The 20,940-nt window shown below is 39.2% G+C and overlaps 2 protein-coding genes across 2 annotated transcripts; both read left to right on the top strand.

The window, feature by feature from the left end:
- The first annotated feature begins 13,733 nt into the window (after positions 1-13,733).
- LOC145682982 (uncharacterized) lies at positions 13,734-15,425 on the top strand. Its single transcript, XM_081754337.1, has one exon. It carries the CDS (start codon positions 13,734-13,736, stop codon positions 15,423-15,425), a length of 1,692 nt encoding a protein of 563 aa, XP_081610463.1.
- A 2,680-nt stretch (positions 15,426-18,105) lies between these two features.
- Positions 18,106-19,425, top strand: LOC145682981 (uncharacterized). Its single transcript, XM_081754336.1, has one exon. The coding sequence runs from the start codon at positions 18,106-18,108 to the stop codon at positions 19,423-19,425; it is 1,320 nt and encodes a 439-aa protein (XP_081610462.1).
- The last annotated feature ends 1,515 nt before the right edge of the window (positions 19,426-20,940 follow it).

Below are 20,940 nucleotides of genomic sequence, written 5' to 3'. Positions count from 1 at the left end.
TAAACGTTCGCTAAACACATAGACATAATTCTACTAAATATTGCTGGAGAATTTAAGAAACCTTGGGGAATTGAACGATAACGAAATGACCCGATTTGAGGCAAATTAAAAGCTGTATAAGGTCTAGATTGTTCTGCCAAAGGAACACAATGAAATGCATTCTTGATATCTAACGAACAATAGTACAGTCTTCCTCCTATAGTAGATAAAATGTCATGTATTGGTGGTAAAGAGACGGATTGTAACACTGCGTGAGAGTTAAGGAGACGCGAGTCCAAACATAGACGTAAATCTCCATTTTTCTTCTTTACAAACAGCACGGGCGAGTTATATGGGCTTTCACTATATTCAATAACTTTTTGGTCTAAAAGAAGATTGATTTGTTCTCTAATTTGTGGTCTAAGGGCCGCAGGAATGGGATACTGTCTTCTATAGAAAGGAACCTGTGTTTTTAATTCTATTACATGCTCATAATTCTTAATTCTCCCTATAGAATCCTCTGACCAAGCAAACACGTCGGCATACCTATAGCATAAATCAATCAATTGTTCTCTAATCTCAGGTTTAACCTCTGTACCAACATCTAGTTTTGTACTATCAAACATTTTCTGATCTTTCAACAACTGTTCTGAATCTACATCCTCTGACTGTACATTAAAACATTGAAAATCACTTAAATATGCCAAATCTTCGGCATACCCTAAAATCTCATTTTTCGCTAACGAAATTGAAGACACAAAAGGATTAATAACTTGTACAAAGTGTTGTTTGGGAGATAAAACTGTCCTAGGAATCAAAATTCCTGTCTTGTCTTGTAACGATTTGTTTGGTTCAAGTAACCATTCTTTTCCTGTCTTTGAATTCGCTAATTTTACTTCAACAAATTGTTTCGTTCGAGGCGGAATAGTAACATCATTAACCAAAACAAACGCAGGGTTCATACTATTACAAACTAAATTATTAGCCTGTGGTGATAATTCCTTTGAAATATCTCTGTTATCACTTATAGCAAACCTAGGAGGTTTTCCAAATCTACGTAGCAACAAAACATTTCTATTCAAGTCTATTTGTGCTCTCTGGGATACTAAAAAGTCATTCCCTAACAACATGTCTTGGGAAAAATTGTTTAGCACGCGAAAAGCATGATGAAATGTTCTCCCATTAATCTTAAAACGAACAATTGCTATTTTATTTATCAAAAGAGAATTTTGAGTAATTCCTTTTATGCGTGTATCAATATTCAAAATCTTAGCCTTTGGTGAAACTAAATCTTCTCTAATTATTGATATCTGTGAAGCAGAATCTAACACAGCATGAGCATTCTTATCTTCTATTAGTATTGGCATTAAAATCATATTGTTTTGAGTGGTAATGGAGGATTTTACAACGTGACCCTTGTTCCCGAATACTGCGTTATCTGTAAATGTACCTCCCACATTTACAGACATTACGCGTTTAAAGACTGCTTCCGCAATAAACATGTATCCTCTGTGTGAAAACCATGACCACAAACAGAACAAATGGGATGTGTTTGTGCCTGAGTCGGATAATGTTGATAATTACTACCATACATAGGTGTTTGGAACTGGTAATTATGAAAATTACCTCTAGGATAAAATTGATTTCTCGACTGGCCTCTAAAATTTCTATAGTTACCACGGAATCGACCTCTAAAATTTCCTCTTTGACTAGAGTTATGATTCTGATTTCCTCTATTTTGTCTGAAAATGTTATTCCCTTTTCCTTGAAAATTCTGTCTGTTTTTATTACCATTGTTTTTATTACTACTATTACTGTTATTCTGATCAGATTGTTGCTGACTAATCTGTAAAGTTAATTTCTCTAACTTTTTCTCTAACGACTGCAATTGATCGGAGCTAACTGGACTTTGTGCCTGAGTACTTGATTGACTCTGCACTTTCGGTTCACTAGCCTCCTGCTTAACTAACTTTTTCTTTTTCTTCCTTTTTTCCTGATTGTTCAGCGGTTTCACCTCTACTTCACTATCTGACTCGACCTCTGAAGAATCTGCTGTTAATGAAGTTTTCAACTTTGGAAGTACGGACTTCCAAGATTGTTTCGTAACGGAAGTATTACGTTCGCGTTTTTCCCTTCTCTGTACACGGGCTTTATTTTTCTCAAGCTTAACTAAAACACCTAACATTTCTTCTACAGTTGTAAATTCATATACTCCAATGCGCTCTAAATAATAAGGTTGTAATGCAGAGGCTATAAGAGCAATCACCCTTTCCTCTGACAACTTGTCATCAAATCTCTGAATCAGCAAAAGCATGTCATACACAAAGTTCGTAACTGGTTCATCAGGTTTTTGTATTCTTTCTCGCAATTGATCTTCTATGTCTAAACCTAGTGTAGATCTACCAAATTCCTTAAAAATAAGTGTCTTTAAATTGTCATAAGATTGTGGCTCTTCACTTTGTCTCTGTAAAAATACCCGTAACCTTTTTCTAAATTGCCCTGTAAATGCTAACGGTAACATTTCCTTTTTCTTAGTTTCGTCCCAACCATTGATCCTACATACGTCATCATATTCTTCCATAAATAAACGTATATCATCACCACTTTTGACATCGAACCTCGGAATAGGCAACAAATCTCGAGCAATCTCAACCTTAACCGAATTGTTTGCCGGAGTTTCTGTATTCGTTCCTTGATTCATTTTGCTGTTTAGCCTAGTATTATATTTATGTGGAAATCTTGTTTGCGTTTGCGCTGACTTTTTCTTTAATTTCACTACATGTAAATGTATGTCATCTAACAATTCTGTTAACTCATCAATGGGCATGAGCAAAATAAGGCAAGAAAAATAATCTTTTAACTTAAATAACTAATATAACATTGTACTCTATGTAATATAACCTTAAATTCCTAAACCACCTTAAATACAACCTTAGCACTTAAATTCTAAAACGTTTAAATACACTTTGAAATATGATTGCACACTCCCGCGTTTGGAGAAACATTACAATACCGAAATCAATTTGAACAGTGAATTTCAACATACAAAATAGCTTGTAACACTATCCAAAAGACCGCGCACTCCACCATGCTAAAACCTTAAAAATAGGTTTGCAATCTACCTCAAACGTGACCGGTTTTGTGACGTCAAAGGCAGTTAGAAACTTCTGGAGGCATGTCGAACGGAGACCTCTTGTCTGGGTCGCAAACCCCAAACAATTCTCATACATGAAAACTACTGAATGGCCTTAACATCCACCCAGTTCCTCCAAGAAGTAATTTAAACTAATGCAAGTCTTGGGGGCGTAGATAGCGTAGCTCAGAATTAGAAACATGGGAGTAGAATTTCAAAGATAAAATTCGACAACACAGAAATAATTTAGAACAAGAATTTAATGAATTGATCTTGAATGACTGGAAAAACTACAGAGCATGATGTGGACTGGTATGACTTAAAGACTAGAGAAGACAATGCATAATCACTTACTTTTGATAACGATGACGAGCAGAACCTCTGATGGACAGAATGACGGAGTGACAGAAACTAATTATGAATAATTTGACTCGCAGAGTTTCGGCGTCAAAATAGAACTTCTCCTACCCGGAAGAGAATCCGGTAGTATTTATATGATTTTTCCGTCATGTCAACATTCTTGCACATTCTTTCTGAGTCTTCCTAGTTCTAGAAGTCATAGCCGGTCATTTGCATTGTAGAAGTCAAGGCACTCTAAATTTTCCATTGGATTATGAATCCTAAAGAATATTCAAACTGCCTCCACTTCATACATTGCCTGTTTTATACAAATTTTAAAATCCAATTAAATATTATGTTTCTTTACATTGTGGTACACATTGTACACATTGTGGTTTACATTATATATATATTTAATGTCAGACTTTACTAGTACTATTTGATAAACTTCAACATAATGTTATGCTAATTTATCATACATCAAAACAAGAGAAAAGTTTGTATTGACCTGTGGGGAAAATACATAGTTTCAGATATAGGGTTGTCCAAAGTTCGAAAATGCCAAATTTCAACAGGTCCTATTTCGAATTCCAGAAATTGTGGATTGTGGACCTTATCAGCTTAAAGAAAGTCACGCATACGAAGTCCAAAAATGCATATTTCATTATTTTTGAGTATGTGCACAGTATATTCCATACCAGGAGAAATTCCCATACATGCCATCAAGCGAATATTGAGATATGCTTTATGTTTTGTGCAAAGTAGGCAAAAGATAAGCATTGATAGCAGCGAACAGGAATCCTTTTGCGCGATGTCGGAAGTGTTAAGGATCGCCAGCAGCACGGTTTTTCGTACTCAGGAAAACACATGCTGCAATGTTTTCCTTCACGCTTATAAGTGAAGAAAACGTGAAATATGCCGTGACGAAACCCTCGCATCACACATTATTCAGAACACAAGAAAACATAGAGCTCCAGGTTCATAACACTTCCGATTTCCCTCCGAAGCATTGGATGTCCATTGTTGTCAAAGCTTACCTTCTGCCTGCTTTGAAACCTCCTTGAAATCGGAGTATATCTGAAAACTCTATTGAGAGTATATCTAAAATTACAGCCTGTAGGGAATACGATGTATAGCTATGAAAAGTGACGAAAAGCGCACTTTTGGACCGTGTATACGTGGCTTCCTTTACGATGATAGGAACCACCATCCGCAGATTCTGGAATTCGAAATAGTTCCTTTTGATTTTGGCTTTTTGCGATTTTGGACAGCGATAGCTCTGAAACTATGCACTATTCGCCATAGGTCTATATGAATTTTTTTCTCTTATTTTGATGTAAAAAGTTCCCTCTGACAGTTTGTCGGTATAGGTCATTAACATATATATAGCAGTACACCGATGATGTTGATAACCTTCAACAGTAAAAGTACTTAGTGCAGCGTACACTACCACAAATGCATGTCTTGAGTTTTACAATCATTGAGGTCACTTAGGGGAAAGAGAATTGTGTTCTGATGCCTTGTTAGTGATTTTCAGGAAACCTAGAGTATGTACGATTCCACGTGGAGATTATTTAAGGAAAGTTGATAAATCACTTTAAAGACTATGATAAGAATACATATATTGGGGATTTGAGAGATTTGTACCGAAGAATTTATGTTTTACGTGCAAAAGTAGTACCAAGTATGTAAAATGCAAGGCTTTAGCCTAAGTTAACGTGATGTGTTGATGATGGTGATAGTTCTTCTAAATAAAACGCAGATTATGAAGATGTATTTCGAAAGTTAGAAGTCAAGATCCTAAATGATAAAGCATATGGAATGAATGATCATTAACACATAGCAAAGAAAAGTGTATATCGTTAATTTTTCTAAACGACTTTAATTTCGTATGCCAACGTACCATATGGGTACTGTGTTAGAAATGAAAGAAAAAGAGAAATGTAAGTTGCTCCTCTACAAATACATCTTTCAAAGACACCATCATCATAGTCATTAAATAGATACGACCTGGAAACATCCCTTTTAATGTATTGTTGCTAACTAAGAAGGTGTAGAAAAGCCAATATTTTACGATTACTTTGTAATTTAAAACATATCATTATAACCTTATTCAGTTACATTTATCGGTATTATTCAGGGTGGCACAATGTGTGCAGTGAAATTGCAGTGCAAGTACAATTTATTTAACGACTAACTCGAACAAAGAATTTTTATATTAAAATGGAACCAATACTATTATTATCGATCATATATGTCAAGTAAACAGTCATATAATATATTCTTTAAAAAAATAATTTCGTCATAGGAAACTTGGTGTATTTTTTATTAGACAGAACTTCCGTCTACAGAGAAAAAGAGTACTTCTACGTAAATGAATGATTGAATATTCATACTTTTTACTATATAAAAATTCAAGGAATATGTAACAAATTAAACATATGAGTTTTCCAGTCTCTGCTGGCAATCCAATATTTCTTTCAGAAATCTCTAACGACTCAACAACGATAGCTTGTGAATATGTACATATTTAGTGAACCAAGACACGCCATATGACATTTGTTTTTAGACGAATATATTTCCTGGTTATTTTTGCATTACGTTTATGTTAAAACGATGTAAATGAATAAGAAGAAAAACAGAAGGATAATTAACTTGTGTTTATAATGCTAGTTTTAAACTGGACTTCTTCATTGTAACATTACGACTCCAAGAATGGAACTAGGTGATCTGCTTCGTACAATGTGCAAAGCAATTTTTAAGTTACTTATAGATACAACACCAAATACAGTTGTAGTTTTAAGTGGGGTTATAATGATATAAAAGGTTTATGCACCTCTTACAAAGGTATATTTTACTTATGCAACACTGTGTATTCTTACCTCTGATAAAAGTCGTCTTTCGAAGGGGTGTTTTATCTTGTTTACAATTCCGTTAGTGATCTGTAACGTGCCACAAAAGTGATTTTAATTCAAAATGAAATTCTTAATTATATACAATCACCATTGTGCTCATAACCGTCTATGGGGGAACGTGAATTTAGTCTGTATGAACAAATGCAAGAAAAAGTTAAATTTTTCCTCTCATAGTGATTAAGAAGCATGGAATCAGCACAACAATATTCCTCAAATGTATGTAGTGTGAAATCAATAATAATTTTTGACAGTTTCCACTACTAAATCGGAGAAACTTGAAGTGGAAGAAGAAACATTAGCGTCTTTATCAAAAATGTATCACAAAAGATTGTTATGTGAATGTAAGAGTATAACTACATCTGATGAAACAAGATGGTAACAGTAGGTGTAATAATAAAAGAAATGTTTATATTAACCCTAGAACGCAACACATGGGTCAAAAATGACCAAGCAGCAATTTATATATACTTTTTTGTCTGTAATATTTGTGGGATAGTAGCTGTTCTTTGTGACATCTTCTATTGGTTTGTTTACTATATAAAAATAATGTACTTAAGTTTCTTGGTTTGCTTTTATTTTTAACATATTATTTTATATATTTATATACGTAGTATGCATATCATGGGTCATTTCTGACCCGTGGTATATTTGAGTATTAGATTAGTATTATATATTAATATTAGTATATAATACTAATATCAATCTTTATATAAGTATTAGATTAGTCCTTTACTATTTGTGTTATTAAAATGCAATTGTATTAGTAGTATTATTACTACTACTACTAGTCTTGTACTCTGAATCAGATTTTTTTTCTAGAAATATGTTCTCTGAACAGACTAATTAGTTGATGGCTAACAGATGGCTCTTAGTTTCAATTGCTTCATGAGAGTTTCCTAAACTGTCTACAAAAAAATTTCGTGTACTAAAATACAAGAATTTGTTGTATTTTAAATGCTTCATTACTCTTTGTTCATTGCAAAACAAACTTTCAGCTATTTTACGCAATATTTACAATCGGCAATACATTCCCAATATGTTTGAGGAAATCTTTTCTTTTTTGTACTTTTCCTTGGCAAGTATATGCGAACTGGCCACCTGGAATCTCTAACCAGGTAAAAAAAATAGGGTATCCGTTGCTGGCGGAGAAAAATAAACTAGTCCTCTGGTGTTTCCATCCCCATTGTTTGATTTTACTCGCGATCTTCTGTATACGGTTGGATTACTTGCCTCCTCGAGGTCCAAGGAAACAACCGTCGAATTGATTATAAGCCTCCACGGAGGCAAAAATACTAAATTGATCCTAATAGTTGACGACACTTGCTATTGTTTTTGGCTTCTAGATTTATTTGATACTCTCCTCTTTGGAGGCAGAGATACCTGTACACAGTTGACGACCTTGGCATATCTATCGGCAAACGAATTCGTTTTCCTAACTCAGTACCATGGCTTCTCCTACACAACCCTCATATCAGCATTGCGGATTACCACAGATCATCCCAGGTCCGGCTGACGCTGCTGCTCTTGACAGACAACGCAGGGAAAGCCACAAACGTGCTCAAGGCACTAGTCGATCTCCATCTGGATCTCGATCTCGCTCACGTTCACCAGCTCTTTCACGACAACCTCTGTCCCAGCCATCAAAGATAGCACACACAATTAGCGATTCTGAATCTGAACTTCAGATAGATCTAGGAGACGACCGGCAATTTCCCCCATTACAAACACCGCAACGTCCACCGTTATACAACTTTATCCTTCAACAGTTTGATCCTAAATTCGCCAATCTCAAAAATCTGCTCCAGCAATTCTGTAAGTACGTACCTCGTACGTCAATTTCTGAACTAATACCCACTCGCAATGGCATCATCATAAAATCCACAGATGAGAAACTGGCCTATAAAATTCTAAACCGCTGCAGCTATGAAGTCTTTGGCAAAACAGCCACTATGGCACGATTAGCCGACAAAAGAGCCAAACAGCCACCACCACCACGAAAATCGCCTACCTTGTCTGTAGTTATACGTGGTGTGGACCCGTCGATCACAGACGAAGAAGTTGCCGACGAGCTCAAACAGGAAGGCCATGTCATTACGAAATGCATCCGCATTAAGAATAATATGGGCCCGACATATATGATGCGTGTTCTTACTTCGCACCAAGAAACTATCGATGAACTTCTAACTTCAGGGGCATTTATCTTCAAACGTCGACACCGGGTCGAGGCATCTCGCACTCCACAACCTCTCCCGCTCCGATGCGAAAAGTGTCAAAAATATAATTCGCATCCAACATCAAAATGTCCAAATCAACCAACGTGTGGCTTTTGCTCCGGGTCTCACTTCACTAAGGTCTGTCCAAATACCCACCAACCGCCTAAATGTACCACATGTCCTGAACAACACCCTACGTTCAGTTACAAATGCAAAGCCAGGCCACCAGTGGACGAGACTAAACCAGAACTTGTGGTGCCTATCAGAACGCCCGAAAGTAAATCTGAATCTCCGCCTATCACTTCAGTATATCAACCTATCACAATCGAACAACTTCTTGCATTTTTCACCGTAGCACTGCAAAACATTCATCCATTTCAAACACAATATGTACTCCAACAAATCCAACTTGCAGCTCAGGCAACTCTAAACGTCACATTAAATGCTACATATTCAGGTCCGTATGCTTATTTCCATGCTACTGCGGTTCCACCTAGCTCTTAAAAACCTCACTTACTGTATATCGATCATTATGGCTTTAATATTTCTGTTTCTTAATATCCGGTCTCTTCAATCACATAAACCACTGTTTGAACAACTGCTACTAGAAGAACAAGTCAATGCATTTCTCCTTAACGAAACTCATCTGAAGCCTAAACAAAGCTGCAAGTTTTCACGATACACACTGCTCAGACATGATACAACCATACCCATGTGCCGTGCAAATGGCGGAGTCGCCCTTGGGTTTTCTCCATCAATCGCCTATCGCCAACATTTACTGTCAATACCAAACATCCCGGAATACATCATTACCACTCTATACTACAAAGATATATATGTCACTTTGGCTACCATTTACATCCGCCCTGGTCATGCCATACCTCTAAATTTTTTTCAGTATATCTCAGACACTTTCCGCACCTACATCATTATGGCAGACATAAATTTTCACAGTCGAACAGCCCGCCAAAAGGAAGAATTTCTAGATTTCATTGCAACCGAAACATCCGGCACATTCCATATCCTGCCTCATTCTACCCGACCGATCTCGGATACCACTCCAGACGTTGTCATTACTTCAGCAAGTATCTCTGCACGGTGTACTCTCACAGTACTCGACCCTCTTGGTAGTGATCATGTTCCCGTTAAATTATCACTCACTTCTTCACACCGTCCAGCACCCCACTTACCTCCTGTCACTCGTACCACATTGCGCTTCGACAAAGCCGACTGGCCAGGATATCGAAATTACCTCAGTAGCATTTTTGCAAACTCAACTTTATCAGAAACGGAGGAAGATCTTCATAATTCTTTGGATAGAATAACTACAGCGCTCCATGACGCTACCAGCCGTTTTATTCCGACTAGTACATCCCATAGTTATCGCCCAACGCTCCCACCCCATTATTTACCACTTATCAGACGTTCACGAGCGCTCTACAAAGATTACAAACGTACAGGAAATCTAGAGTCATTGCACTTACATCGTCAATTTCAACGCACAGTTCACAATTATGTTAAAGCATATAAACTCCGTCAATGGATAAAAGCTTGCAATAATTTGGCAGACGATGCACACCCATCCAGATACTGGAACCGTTTCAACATGCTCACTGGTCGCAAGACCCACACTACCTATCCTCTTCTAGAGAATGAAAATCCTCTTCACACAGATAAAGAAAAAGCAGACGCCTTCGCAACCTATCTACAATCTATTTTCACTCCGTCTGAAGCAGCCATTCCTCGCAGGCATCCCACACATACCTTTAACATAAATTCACCAGAACTTCAACCCAGCACGTCTCATGTTTTACCCGCACATCCTCTTACTACGCCTATCACTGTAACAGATATCAACTCCGTCACGGCTCGCAAGCGCAATACTGCCCCTGGTCTGGACTCAATCACTTATCGTCATGTCAAAGAAGCGCCTCTCGCCTTACTACACCTTTTAGCAACTATATTTACGTTTATTCTCCGCACAGGTTATCTTCCCCCTCAGTGGAAGACTTCCAAAACACTCATGTTTGCTAAGCCACACAAACCACTAAATTCCGTATCATCTTACAGGCCCATACAATTAACTCCGACTTTCAGTAAAATATTGGAACGCATCCTTGTCAAAAGACTTCACACTCACTTAACAGCGAAAAATTTGCTACCTTTACATCAAGCTGGTTTCCGACCAGGATATAGTATTAACGATCAGTTACTTCGCCTCACCAACATGATCACTAATCATTACAATTCTTCCAAGCCTGCCTGTTTAGTTTTATTCGATCTCGAAAAGGCATTTGATAAAGTATGGCACCTGGAACTTTTATTCAAGCTTCTGTCTTTCCGTCTTCCAATCACGTACATCCGCTTCATTTTTAATTTTCTCTCAAACCGCCTGGCTTACATTTACGTCAATGACAGTGTCTCTTATCCTGTTTTTCTTCATAGCGGCGTTCCGCAAGGCTCTGCCTTGTCCCCACTGCTGTATCTGCTTTATGTCGCTGACATGCCGTCCTTACCGCAAAATATTCATACATTTCAATACGCCGATGACACGGCTTTCCTGGCGTTAACAAAGACTATCTCTCAAATAAACACTGCGATGAATGAAGCTATCCGTCGCTTTAGCGATTGGTGTCGGACGTGGCGCTTAACAATAAACGCTACCAAAACTCAGGCCATAGTCTTTATTCCTCCAAAACGTCGATCACGAGTTCATCGAAACCCAGCTCGTCTTGCCCTTACCGTCAATGATGCTGCCATACAGCACTCAAAGACAGTGAAATACTTGGGTATAACATTTGATCATCATCTTACATGGCGTCCACACCTCGCTACCGTTGTAAGCAAAGCCAAAAATAGATTAAATTTACTTAAATGTCTCATAGGTACAACGTGGGGTCTCCATTCTTCTACGCTTATCAACACCTACAAGGTCTTCCTCCGTCCCGTACTTACATATGGTTTTAGCTCCTGGATATCAGCAAGCGCAAAACATTACGAAAAGCTGTTAATAATGGAACGACATGCTCTCCGCCTAGCCTACCGCATTAAATTACCAAGTCCAACCCGTGAATTGTACGACCGCATCACATTTCCTCACCTACTTTATCATATTGAAGCTCTTCGTATTAAATATATAACTCAACGGTATGACAACGAACACGCTTTATTTTTTGAAACCGTTTACAGCGACGCTCCCTACACTCACAGCCATCACCACACGTCTACACCTCTCTCACTGCTTTTCGCATTATATAAATATACCGTACCTCCAAATCATCCGGACTATAACATCATCAGTATCCTCAGCACATCACACGTACCGGCCCATATCTCACCTTCATATCATGCACAGTAAACCCGCTTGTCACTAACAGGACCTCCTCACGTATAATATAATAAAATAAATAAATAATTAAAAAAAACTTATGGCGGTTTAATACAGTTCATAAATGTCTCTTTGCCCAACAGAAAATATTTCTTTTTCCGACACAAATATGTTAAATCTCTTTCCCTAATAGAGGGTGTAGCCCTCGCAATGGGTGCTAGCTACACCATAGCTAGCTAACTTTAAAAAAAATAAAAAAATAAATAATATAATAAAAGTATATGCATACTGAATCAAGGAGTCTAACCTCTCCTGTGTTAGTTAATGTGCTAGCGAGGACCAAGTGTTGAAATACGCATTTGTGAGCACGGCACACATACGGCACTCAGAGGGTTGACGGAAGTTTTCACTTTCGGAGGGCACCTTGTCTTTTGAACTTCATTTCATCATCTTTTTCATTTTCACCTTCATTTGGGCTACGGCCCTAGGCTGTATCATCACGATGGCAGACTCTGGCAATATCACTGGACAAACGAATCTCGGCAGACACTCGGGCTTACCACCGATATCTCCTATTCCCAGTACTTCATTATCGCAACCTGCACACATCGGTCAATCCAGTCGCACCCGTACCCGACACTTTTCTTGGGGGCATGAACCAATTACTGTATCGCGAGATAGGCATCCATCTAACGAATCTACGCAATCTGCGAAACGCATCAGGTCTCAATCACCAGTAGCATCAATGGACATCGAAGTCGATCAACGACAACATACAGGTGCATCGTCTGCTGTATCTACTACTATTTCATCTCACGCCACTCTCCTTCATTACATTCTTACAGATTTTGATGCTAAGTACACAAACCCTAAAATGATTTTTCTGCAAATCGTAAAGTATGTTCCTCGGGTTCGTGAAACCCTAGTTGAAATCGTCAAAACCAAAAATGGCTATATCTTGAAGTCTAAAGATCCGAATGTTGGTATCACGGTCCGAAATAAAGCTTCTTACGAAATTTTTGGCAAGAAAGCTAAGCTTACCAAACTCACCGATAAGCGACCGAAACAGCAGCCACCTCCTAGAAAGCCACCTTACCTGTCGGTTGTCATTAGGGGTGTCTCCCCCGATTTAACTGATGAAGAAATTCAAGAGGAATTAGCACAAAAGGGGATTTCAGTTGATAAGTGTATTCGTATTCGCAATAATAATGGACCAACATATATGGTACGAATTCTATCGCAACGGCAAGATTCTATTGACTATCTTCTGAGATTTGGTGCACCCATATATAAGAAAATTCATCGCGTCGAACCATCTAGAACGCAGGGTCCACTACCAATTCGTTGCGAAAAGTGTCAGTTATATAATGACCACACTACGGCCAATTGTCGTAATCAACCTAAATGTGGTTACTGCTCTGGGCTTCATGACACTAAAACCTGCCCCAACTTAAAAGGAACACCAAAATGCAATACATGTGGCAGTGGGCTTCACCCTACATATAGTTATCGGTGTAAGGGTAAACCAGCACCCACACCTGAGCATCCGGAACTAACTGTCCCATTAAAAACAGCCGACAAAACCACACCACCTACACAATCAATATTACCTCCGCTAACTGTCGAAGACCTCATACGTTACGTTAGCCTAGTGCTACAAAACATCTTTCCTTTCCAGCGAGCTCTTATTATTCAACACATCATTTCTGCTGCTAAATCAATTTTTAACATTAATCTTCATGCAACTTACTCTAATAATTATGTGCATTTTCACATTGGAACCCTGGAAACCGCTGTTTAAAACCTTCTGCAAAGTCTTCTTCATAATGGGGATCTCTTTTCTTTTTGTTAATATTCGATCTTTTTGTCAACATAAACTATTACTAGAAGCTTTATTACTAGAAGAACAAATTAATGTTCTTGCTTTAAACGAAACCGCCTTAAAACCGAGTATGCTTGCTGGTATTCCTGGATATGAACTAAAGCGCTGCGACTTCCAAGATGAAGCTCTACGGGCTCAAGGAGGAGTAGCATTAGGATATTTTCCTAAGTATCCAGTTCGAGCATATACTCCACATGCTTTGGCTAATCTCCCGGAGTACCTACTATTCAGCATATACTTTCCATCAGTCATTATCAATTTTAGTACAATCTATGTCAGACCACTTCAACCTCTACCATTAGAATATTTCCGATACACAGCCAACAATTTTCGAAATATTATAATCATGGCGGACATTAATATCCATAGTCGAACTAATCGCGAAAAATCAGACTTTCAGGAGTACTTAAGTAACGATCTTCAGCTCCATCTTCATGTTTTGCCTGCACACACCAGACCTATCAGTCAAACTACACCGGATGTCGTCATTACTTCTATGAATCTCCTTGACGATTGTCAACTTGCAGTACTCGATTCCATTGGCATTGATCACCATCCAGTTAAATTAACATTCACTCGGGGACAACCCCCACGCCCTGTACATGCACCTCGCCTAGTTCCGAGGTATGATAAAGCAAGTTGGCATCATTTCCGGGAAGATCTAGAGCACTCTATTTCTAGTATAAAGTCTCCAACTACTGAACCTGAACTTGCTTCCTGTCTTTCTACTATTACTACAGCAATTCAAACCAGTGCCCATCATCACATTCCGACGCAGCAAGTACAGCCTCATAAACCGGCCCTACCACCATCATATCTTACGCTCATCCAGAAAGCCCGTCAACATCTTCGGGAATATTATCGAACCGGGAATGAGGCATGTCTTCGGCAGCATCGCCAATGGCAACGAGCCGTTCATAGCTACCTTGTTGCATATAAACGCCGCAATTGGATCAAAACATGTAACACCTTATCCGAGGAAGCGCATCCATCTCACTACTGGAAGCGATTTAATCAACTGACTGGCAAGAACACCACAATAACCTATCCGTTAGTTGCAGATGGCATTCCTCTGTTCTCCGACGAAGAAAAAGCAAATGCCTTTGCTTCACAGCTCCAGACTGTTTTTACACCAACAGCGGCCTCTAAACGCTCCGAACGAAACGATCTCTCTTGCATTCCCGCTTTACAACCTTCAGCAAATCATGTCATTGATCCTGAGCATCCACTCACTGCACCCATTACTATAGATGAACTCCATACTGCATTAAAGAGGAAGAAGAACACAGCGCCTGGGATTGACAATATCTCTTATCGACACATAAAAGAAGCTCCATACTCATTTCTGCTCATCCTGGCAACAATATATACTTTCATTCTTCTATTTCTGGTTTCTATCCTCCTGACTGGAAAGTATCAAAAGTTTGCATGTTTCATAAACAAAATAATCCTGTACATTCTGTTTCTTCATACAGACCAATTCAACTCACCTCTGCATTCAGCAAGCTCTTGGAAAAAATTCTCGTCTGCCGACTTCATAAATACCTTGAAACTATTAGTCTCCTACCTATTCATCAAGCAGGATTTCGGCCTAGATTCTCCATCCATGATCAACTCCTACGTCTCAGCACCTTAATTACAAATCAGTTTAACAAAGGCTTTCCTTCCTGCCTTATACTAATGGACTTGGAGAAGGCTTTCGATAAAGTTTGGCACTATGGTCTAATTAAAAAGTTGCAGTCATTCAAACTTCCTATCTGCTATTTAAGGTTAATCTACTCTTTCATTACAAATCGGATTGCGTATGTCGCAGTTGGTAATACACTCTCTTGGCCTATATTTCCACTTACTGGAGTTCCACAAGGATCTGCACTCAGCCCATTATTATATATACTATTCGCTTCTGACATTCCTTCAGTACCACGTAATGTTTTCACTTTCCAATATGCAGACGATACAGCTTTTCTTGCACTTGGCAGCACTGTCCAGAATATTAGCCGTGCTCTACAAACAACTCTCAATAACTTCATCAAGTGGTGCCAGAAATGGCATTTAACTATCAACAATGAGAAAACGCAAGCACTGGTCTTCCTACCGCCTAACAGACGTTCCAGAGTCTACCGAAATCTCTCTTGCGAGTAACTGTCGATGGGTATCTTGTACGCCCTACCAACACTGCTACGTACTTGGGTGTCGTCTTCGATTCAAAATTGACTTGGAATGCACAGTTGCAAAAACTGCGAGCTAAGGCTACTATTAGATTAAATCTTTTACGTCGTCTTACAGGCACATCTTGGGGCCTCAAACCCGATGTCCTACTCCATACTTATAAGATGTTTCTCAGACCTATTCTCACTTTCGGACATACGGCCTGGTGCAATGCTTCTACTTCCTTCTACGAAAAACTTTGCATATTGGAGCGTCATGCTATTCGACTCGCTCATCGAATTAAACTTCCGTATCCTACGTGGCTCACGTATGAATATATCGACTTTCCGAAGATCACAGACCATATTGCACAACTTCGAAATCGGTACATTACATCTCGAATCGAAACGGGCCATCCACTTTTCCTGGATATTCTTCGAACTGATGTTCTCACTGATGCCGCATTTCGTTACAAGCATACCCCATTGAATATACTCATTTCCTTATATATCCGCAATTCAAACCTCACAGTAGCAGAACGCGACACTTATGCCATTTATGTCATTCATGCTCATATTCCTAATGTTTTTCCATCTTAACACAGAGATCCTCACAACTAACAAGGGCTTCCCCCTGTGATCATTAGTCCCGAGTCGCCCCGGGACAGAAGATTTAACCTGCATCTGTCTGACTAATTTCTATCTGTTTGTGATGTGACAGCACTTCATCCCATCTTTCATTTTCATTATCGTACATTTTCACACAAGCACTATCTCACATTATATTGGTATTCTTGCACATTTACACCTATTTTCTTCTCAATTATATTTCGCTATTCACGTGATAACCTGTATTTATCATTTTCTTACCTTATTTAATATATTTATCCTTCATTGTATATTCACATGTGGTATTTTCATTGTACTAACTTCTTTTGTGTACCTTATCATAAAAATATAAATGAAAATAAATAATGTCTTTAAAAAAATGATGGTATAGCCCTTTTCAAAACCGATGCCCAAATACCGATGTTAATAACTAACCTCACTTAGCCCATCCCATTCTTTTCATAACTACATTTTATAGAAAATCACATGCCACAGAGAGAGCGTAACCCTCTGAGAGGCAGGAGAAGTCTATAATTTTCCAGTAACATATTGCATTGATAAAAGTCAATATTCCTATTCTCCTTTCCCCCCCCCCAAAAAAAAAGTATATGCGAAATCCAAAACTTCTGCTCCAGCAGATCACTAAATATCTTCGAAGGGAAGCTGTATCGGAAATTATCAAAACCCGGAATGGCATTATTATTCGATTTACTGATCCTCGATTTGCAACCATCATTCGCAATAAGTTCTCTTACGAGATTTTCGGCAAGCAAGCCAAGCTTGAAAAGCTACAACCACCAACTGCTAAACAACCTCCGCCGCCCAGGAAAGCACCTTTCTTACCTGTAGTTATCCGTGGCGTCGGCCCTATCATCCAAGACGGCGAAGTCGAGGAAGAACTAAAGCTAGAAGGCATTGACATCCATAAGTGCATGCGTATTCGCAATAACCAAAGCCCGACTTACATGGTGAGAGTCCTAACGAATTCGCAAGATGCGATTGACACACTACTCTCCAACGGCGCATACATCTTTAAGAAACGCCACCGTGTAGAACCTTCTCGAACTGCACAACCCTTACCGATTCGATGTGAGAGGTGTCAAACATATAACGACCATCCTACAGCTAATTGTAAGAGAGCTTCGAAATGTGGTTATTGCTCTGATCCCCATGCTACTAATCAGTGTACAAATTTGAAAACGCCACCTGTTTGCTCTGCCTGTCCTGAGAGTCATCCGACATACAGCTTTAAATGTAAATCACGCCCAGCACCTGACAGCACAAAACCAAGTCTAGTTGTTCCAGTTCGGCTTCATACAACACAGCAAACTCAAATGCCTCCTACACAAATGCAACAAACTGTAACTGTAGCTCACCTACTCTCCTTCATAACCATCGCTCTTCAAAACATACATCCCTTTGATAGGCCACATGTTCTTCAACAAATCCAATATGCTGCCAGAAATGTTTTTCATATTAACCTCAATGCTAGGTACACCGGACAATCTGTTTATTTCCACGCTGCCCCCCTCGAAACAGCAGTCTAAGCATAAAGAGATCATGGAACTTGTGTTTATATTTCTTAATATCCGATCGCTACTAACGCACAAGCTTTTGTTCGAGCATCTTATTCTTGAAGAAAAAGCTAACGCATTTCTATTGAATGAAACGTATCTTACATCCAAGCAAAGCTGTAAGATACCACAGTATCAACTTCTACGTCACGATAACACTGTTCCAGCACAACGCGCAAATGGCGGCGTAGCTATTGGCTATCCTATTACTCTTGCCATCCGACAACATTTCCTCACATTTCGACTTCCGGAATACCTTATAGTCACGACCTATTTTCGCCAACTGTATGTCACTCTTGCAACCATCTATATACGTCCAGGTCACCCTATCCCACTTAACGTCTTTCATTATACCTCCAATAACTTCCGTAAGTATATCATTATGGCAGATATTAACATTCATAATCGGCTAGAGCGAGAGAAACAACAGTTCATTAACTTCATTGAAACAAACACGACAGGCATCATTCATCAACTTCCAGCGCACACACGACCCATCTCACAAACCACCCCAGACATTGTGATTACCTCTGCCTCCCTTCATAATCGCTGTAATGTTACAGTTCTGGGGAATCTGGGTAGCGATCATTTACCAATCAAGTTAACAATCACATGTTTAAAATCTTCTCAAACCCTATCCAGTCATACTGCTCGACGTATCCTGCGTTTCGATAAAGCAAACTGGGAAGCTTATAGAACTGATATAGCTACTGCGTTGGCGGAAACTCCTAGTCCAGAAACCGAAGAAGCACTTTATACTACACTAGATACTATCAACACAGCACTTCAAAATGCCGGGAATAAACACATCCCTACTACCAAGCTTACTTCTCCAAGCCGTCCTCCGTTACCTCCGCAATACTTACCTCTCATACGACGTTCCAGAGCCCTTTACAAAGAATATATCCATACCAGAAACGAAGAAGCTCTTCGTCATCATTGTCAACTTCAACGCACCGTCTCCAATTACCTTAAAGCTTATAAATTACGCAACTGGATAAAAGCCTGTAATTCCTTAGCCGAAACAGCTCATCCAACACAATACTGGAAGCGCTTCCGTCAGCTCACAGGACAATCCACTCGTACTTCATATCCGTTAATAGATAAAGATTCCCCACTACAAGGTGACAAGGATAAAGCCGACGCTTTTGCAACGTATCTCCAGGGAATCTTTACCCCGTTACCACCTGCATACTCTCAGCGTCTTCATCCGTTGAGAAACTTAATTTTGACACCTTTCGTCTTCAACCTGACATCTCTCACACTTTCCCGCACAAGACTGCTCTTACAAAACCAATTACAGTAACGGATATAACTCGAACTATCCAGAACAAGAAAAATATTGCACCTGGTTTCGATGGGATTACTTATCACCATATTAAAGAAGCGCGTTATAAGCTGCTTTACCTCCTTTCTCTCATTTATACATTCATCCTGCGGACAGGCTTTGTTCCTTGTGAGTGGAAGACTTCCAAAACACTGATGTTCCTAAAACCACACAAACCACCAAATACTGTTTCTTCTTACCGGCCCATTCAACTTACTTCTGTGTATTGCAAAATTCTTGAAAGAATCGTTGTTCGACGCCTTCATTCTTATCTAACAGAACGTAATATAATCCCTCTGCATCAAGCTGGTTTCCGCCCCGGTTTTAGTATCAATGATCAGTTACTTCGTCTATCTAATATTATTACCAATCAGTTTAATACACAATTTCCATCTTGTCTAGTGGTCTTCGACCTGGAAAAGGCATTCGACCATAAACTTATCCGTCTGACACTTCCCATATCATATATCAGGTTTATCTATAATTTTCTTCACAACCGTATTGCTTATGTTGCTCTTAATGACACTCTCTCGCACCCGATATTTATTCTTTCTGGAGTACCACAAGGGTCTGCCTTATCACCTTTGCTGTATCTTCTATATGTAGCAGATATGCCACCATTGCCGCCAAACATACATATCTTTCAGTATGCAGACGACACTGCATTTCTTACATTAGGCCGGACTACTCACCGTATAAGTACTGAAATTAATGCAGCAATTAAAACTTTTCTCACCTGGTGTACGAAGTGGCGTCTGAAACTCAACCCAGATAAAACACAAGCAATAGTCTTTCCCGCCAAAACGCAAATCACGGGTACATCGAAATCCTTCACTACTGAATATCCAAGTAGATAACATGCGGGTTCATCCAGCTAAACATGTAACGTATCTGGGAATTATTTTTGACCACCACCTCACTTGGCGCCCTCACCTTCAGAATGTAATACAGAAAGCATATAACATTATTAACCTCCTCAAACGCCTCACCGGTACTACTTGGGGAACACGAGCAAATACCATTCTTAATACCTACAAAGTTTTCTTACGACCAGTCCTGACCTACGGATTCACTGCATGGATAGCCGCACTCCAGCGTCATTATGAAAAACTGAAGATACTAGAACGACATGCCATACGGATAGCCTACAGAATAAAAGTTCCTAGTCCTACTCAAGATCTTTACGACATTATGCCTTTTCCACATCTTCTGTTCCATCTTGAAGCATTACGGACGAAGTATATTACTAACCGATTTGTGTGCCGGCATCCGTTACTCCTCACCACAATGCAAGCAGACATCCCGTTCAATCCACCTCGCAAACTACAGGATACACCTTTGTCGCTACTCTTTGCACTTTACCGCTATACCCTACCTCCTGATCATCCGGATTTAGACACAGTTGCAGCTTTTTCATCATCCGTCGTTCCTCATTACATAGCCCCTTCATCCTCTGCACAATAGCAACCTTATGTCTTACCAGGGCACCGTTGG

Source organism: Thermobia domestica, chromosome 4 (assembly GCF_964235325.1).
Source record: "Thermobia domestica chromosome 4, izTheDome1.hap1.1, whole genome shotgun sequence".
NCBI lineage: Eukaryota > Metazoa > Arthropoda > Insecta > Zygentoma > Lepismatidae > Thermobia > Thermobia domestica.
This window is presented reverse-complemented; position numbering and strand designations above follow the sequence as displayed.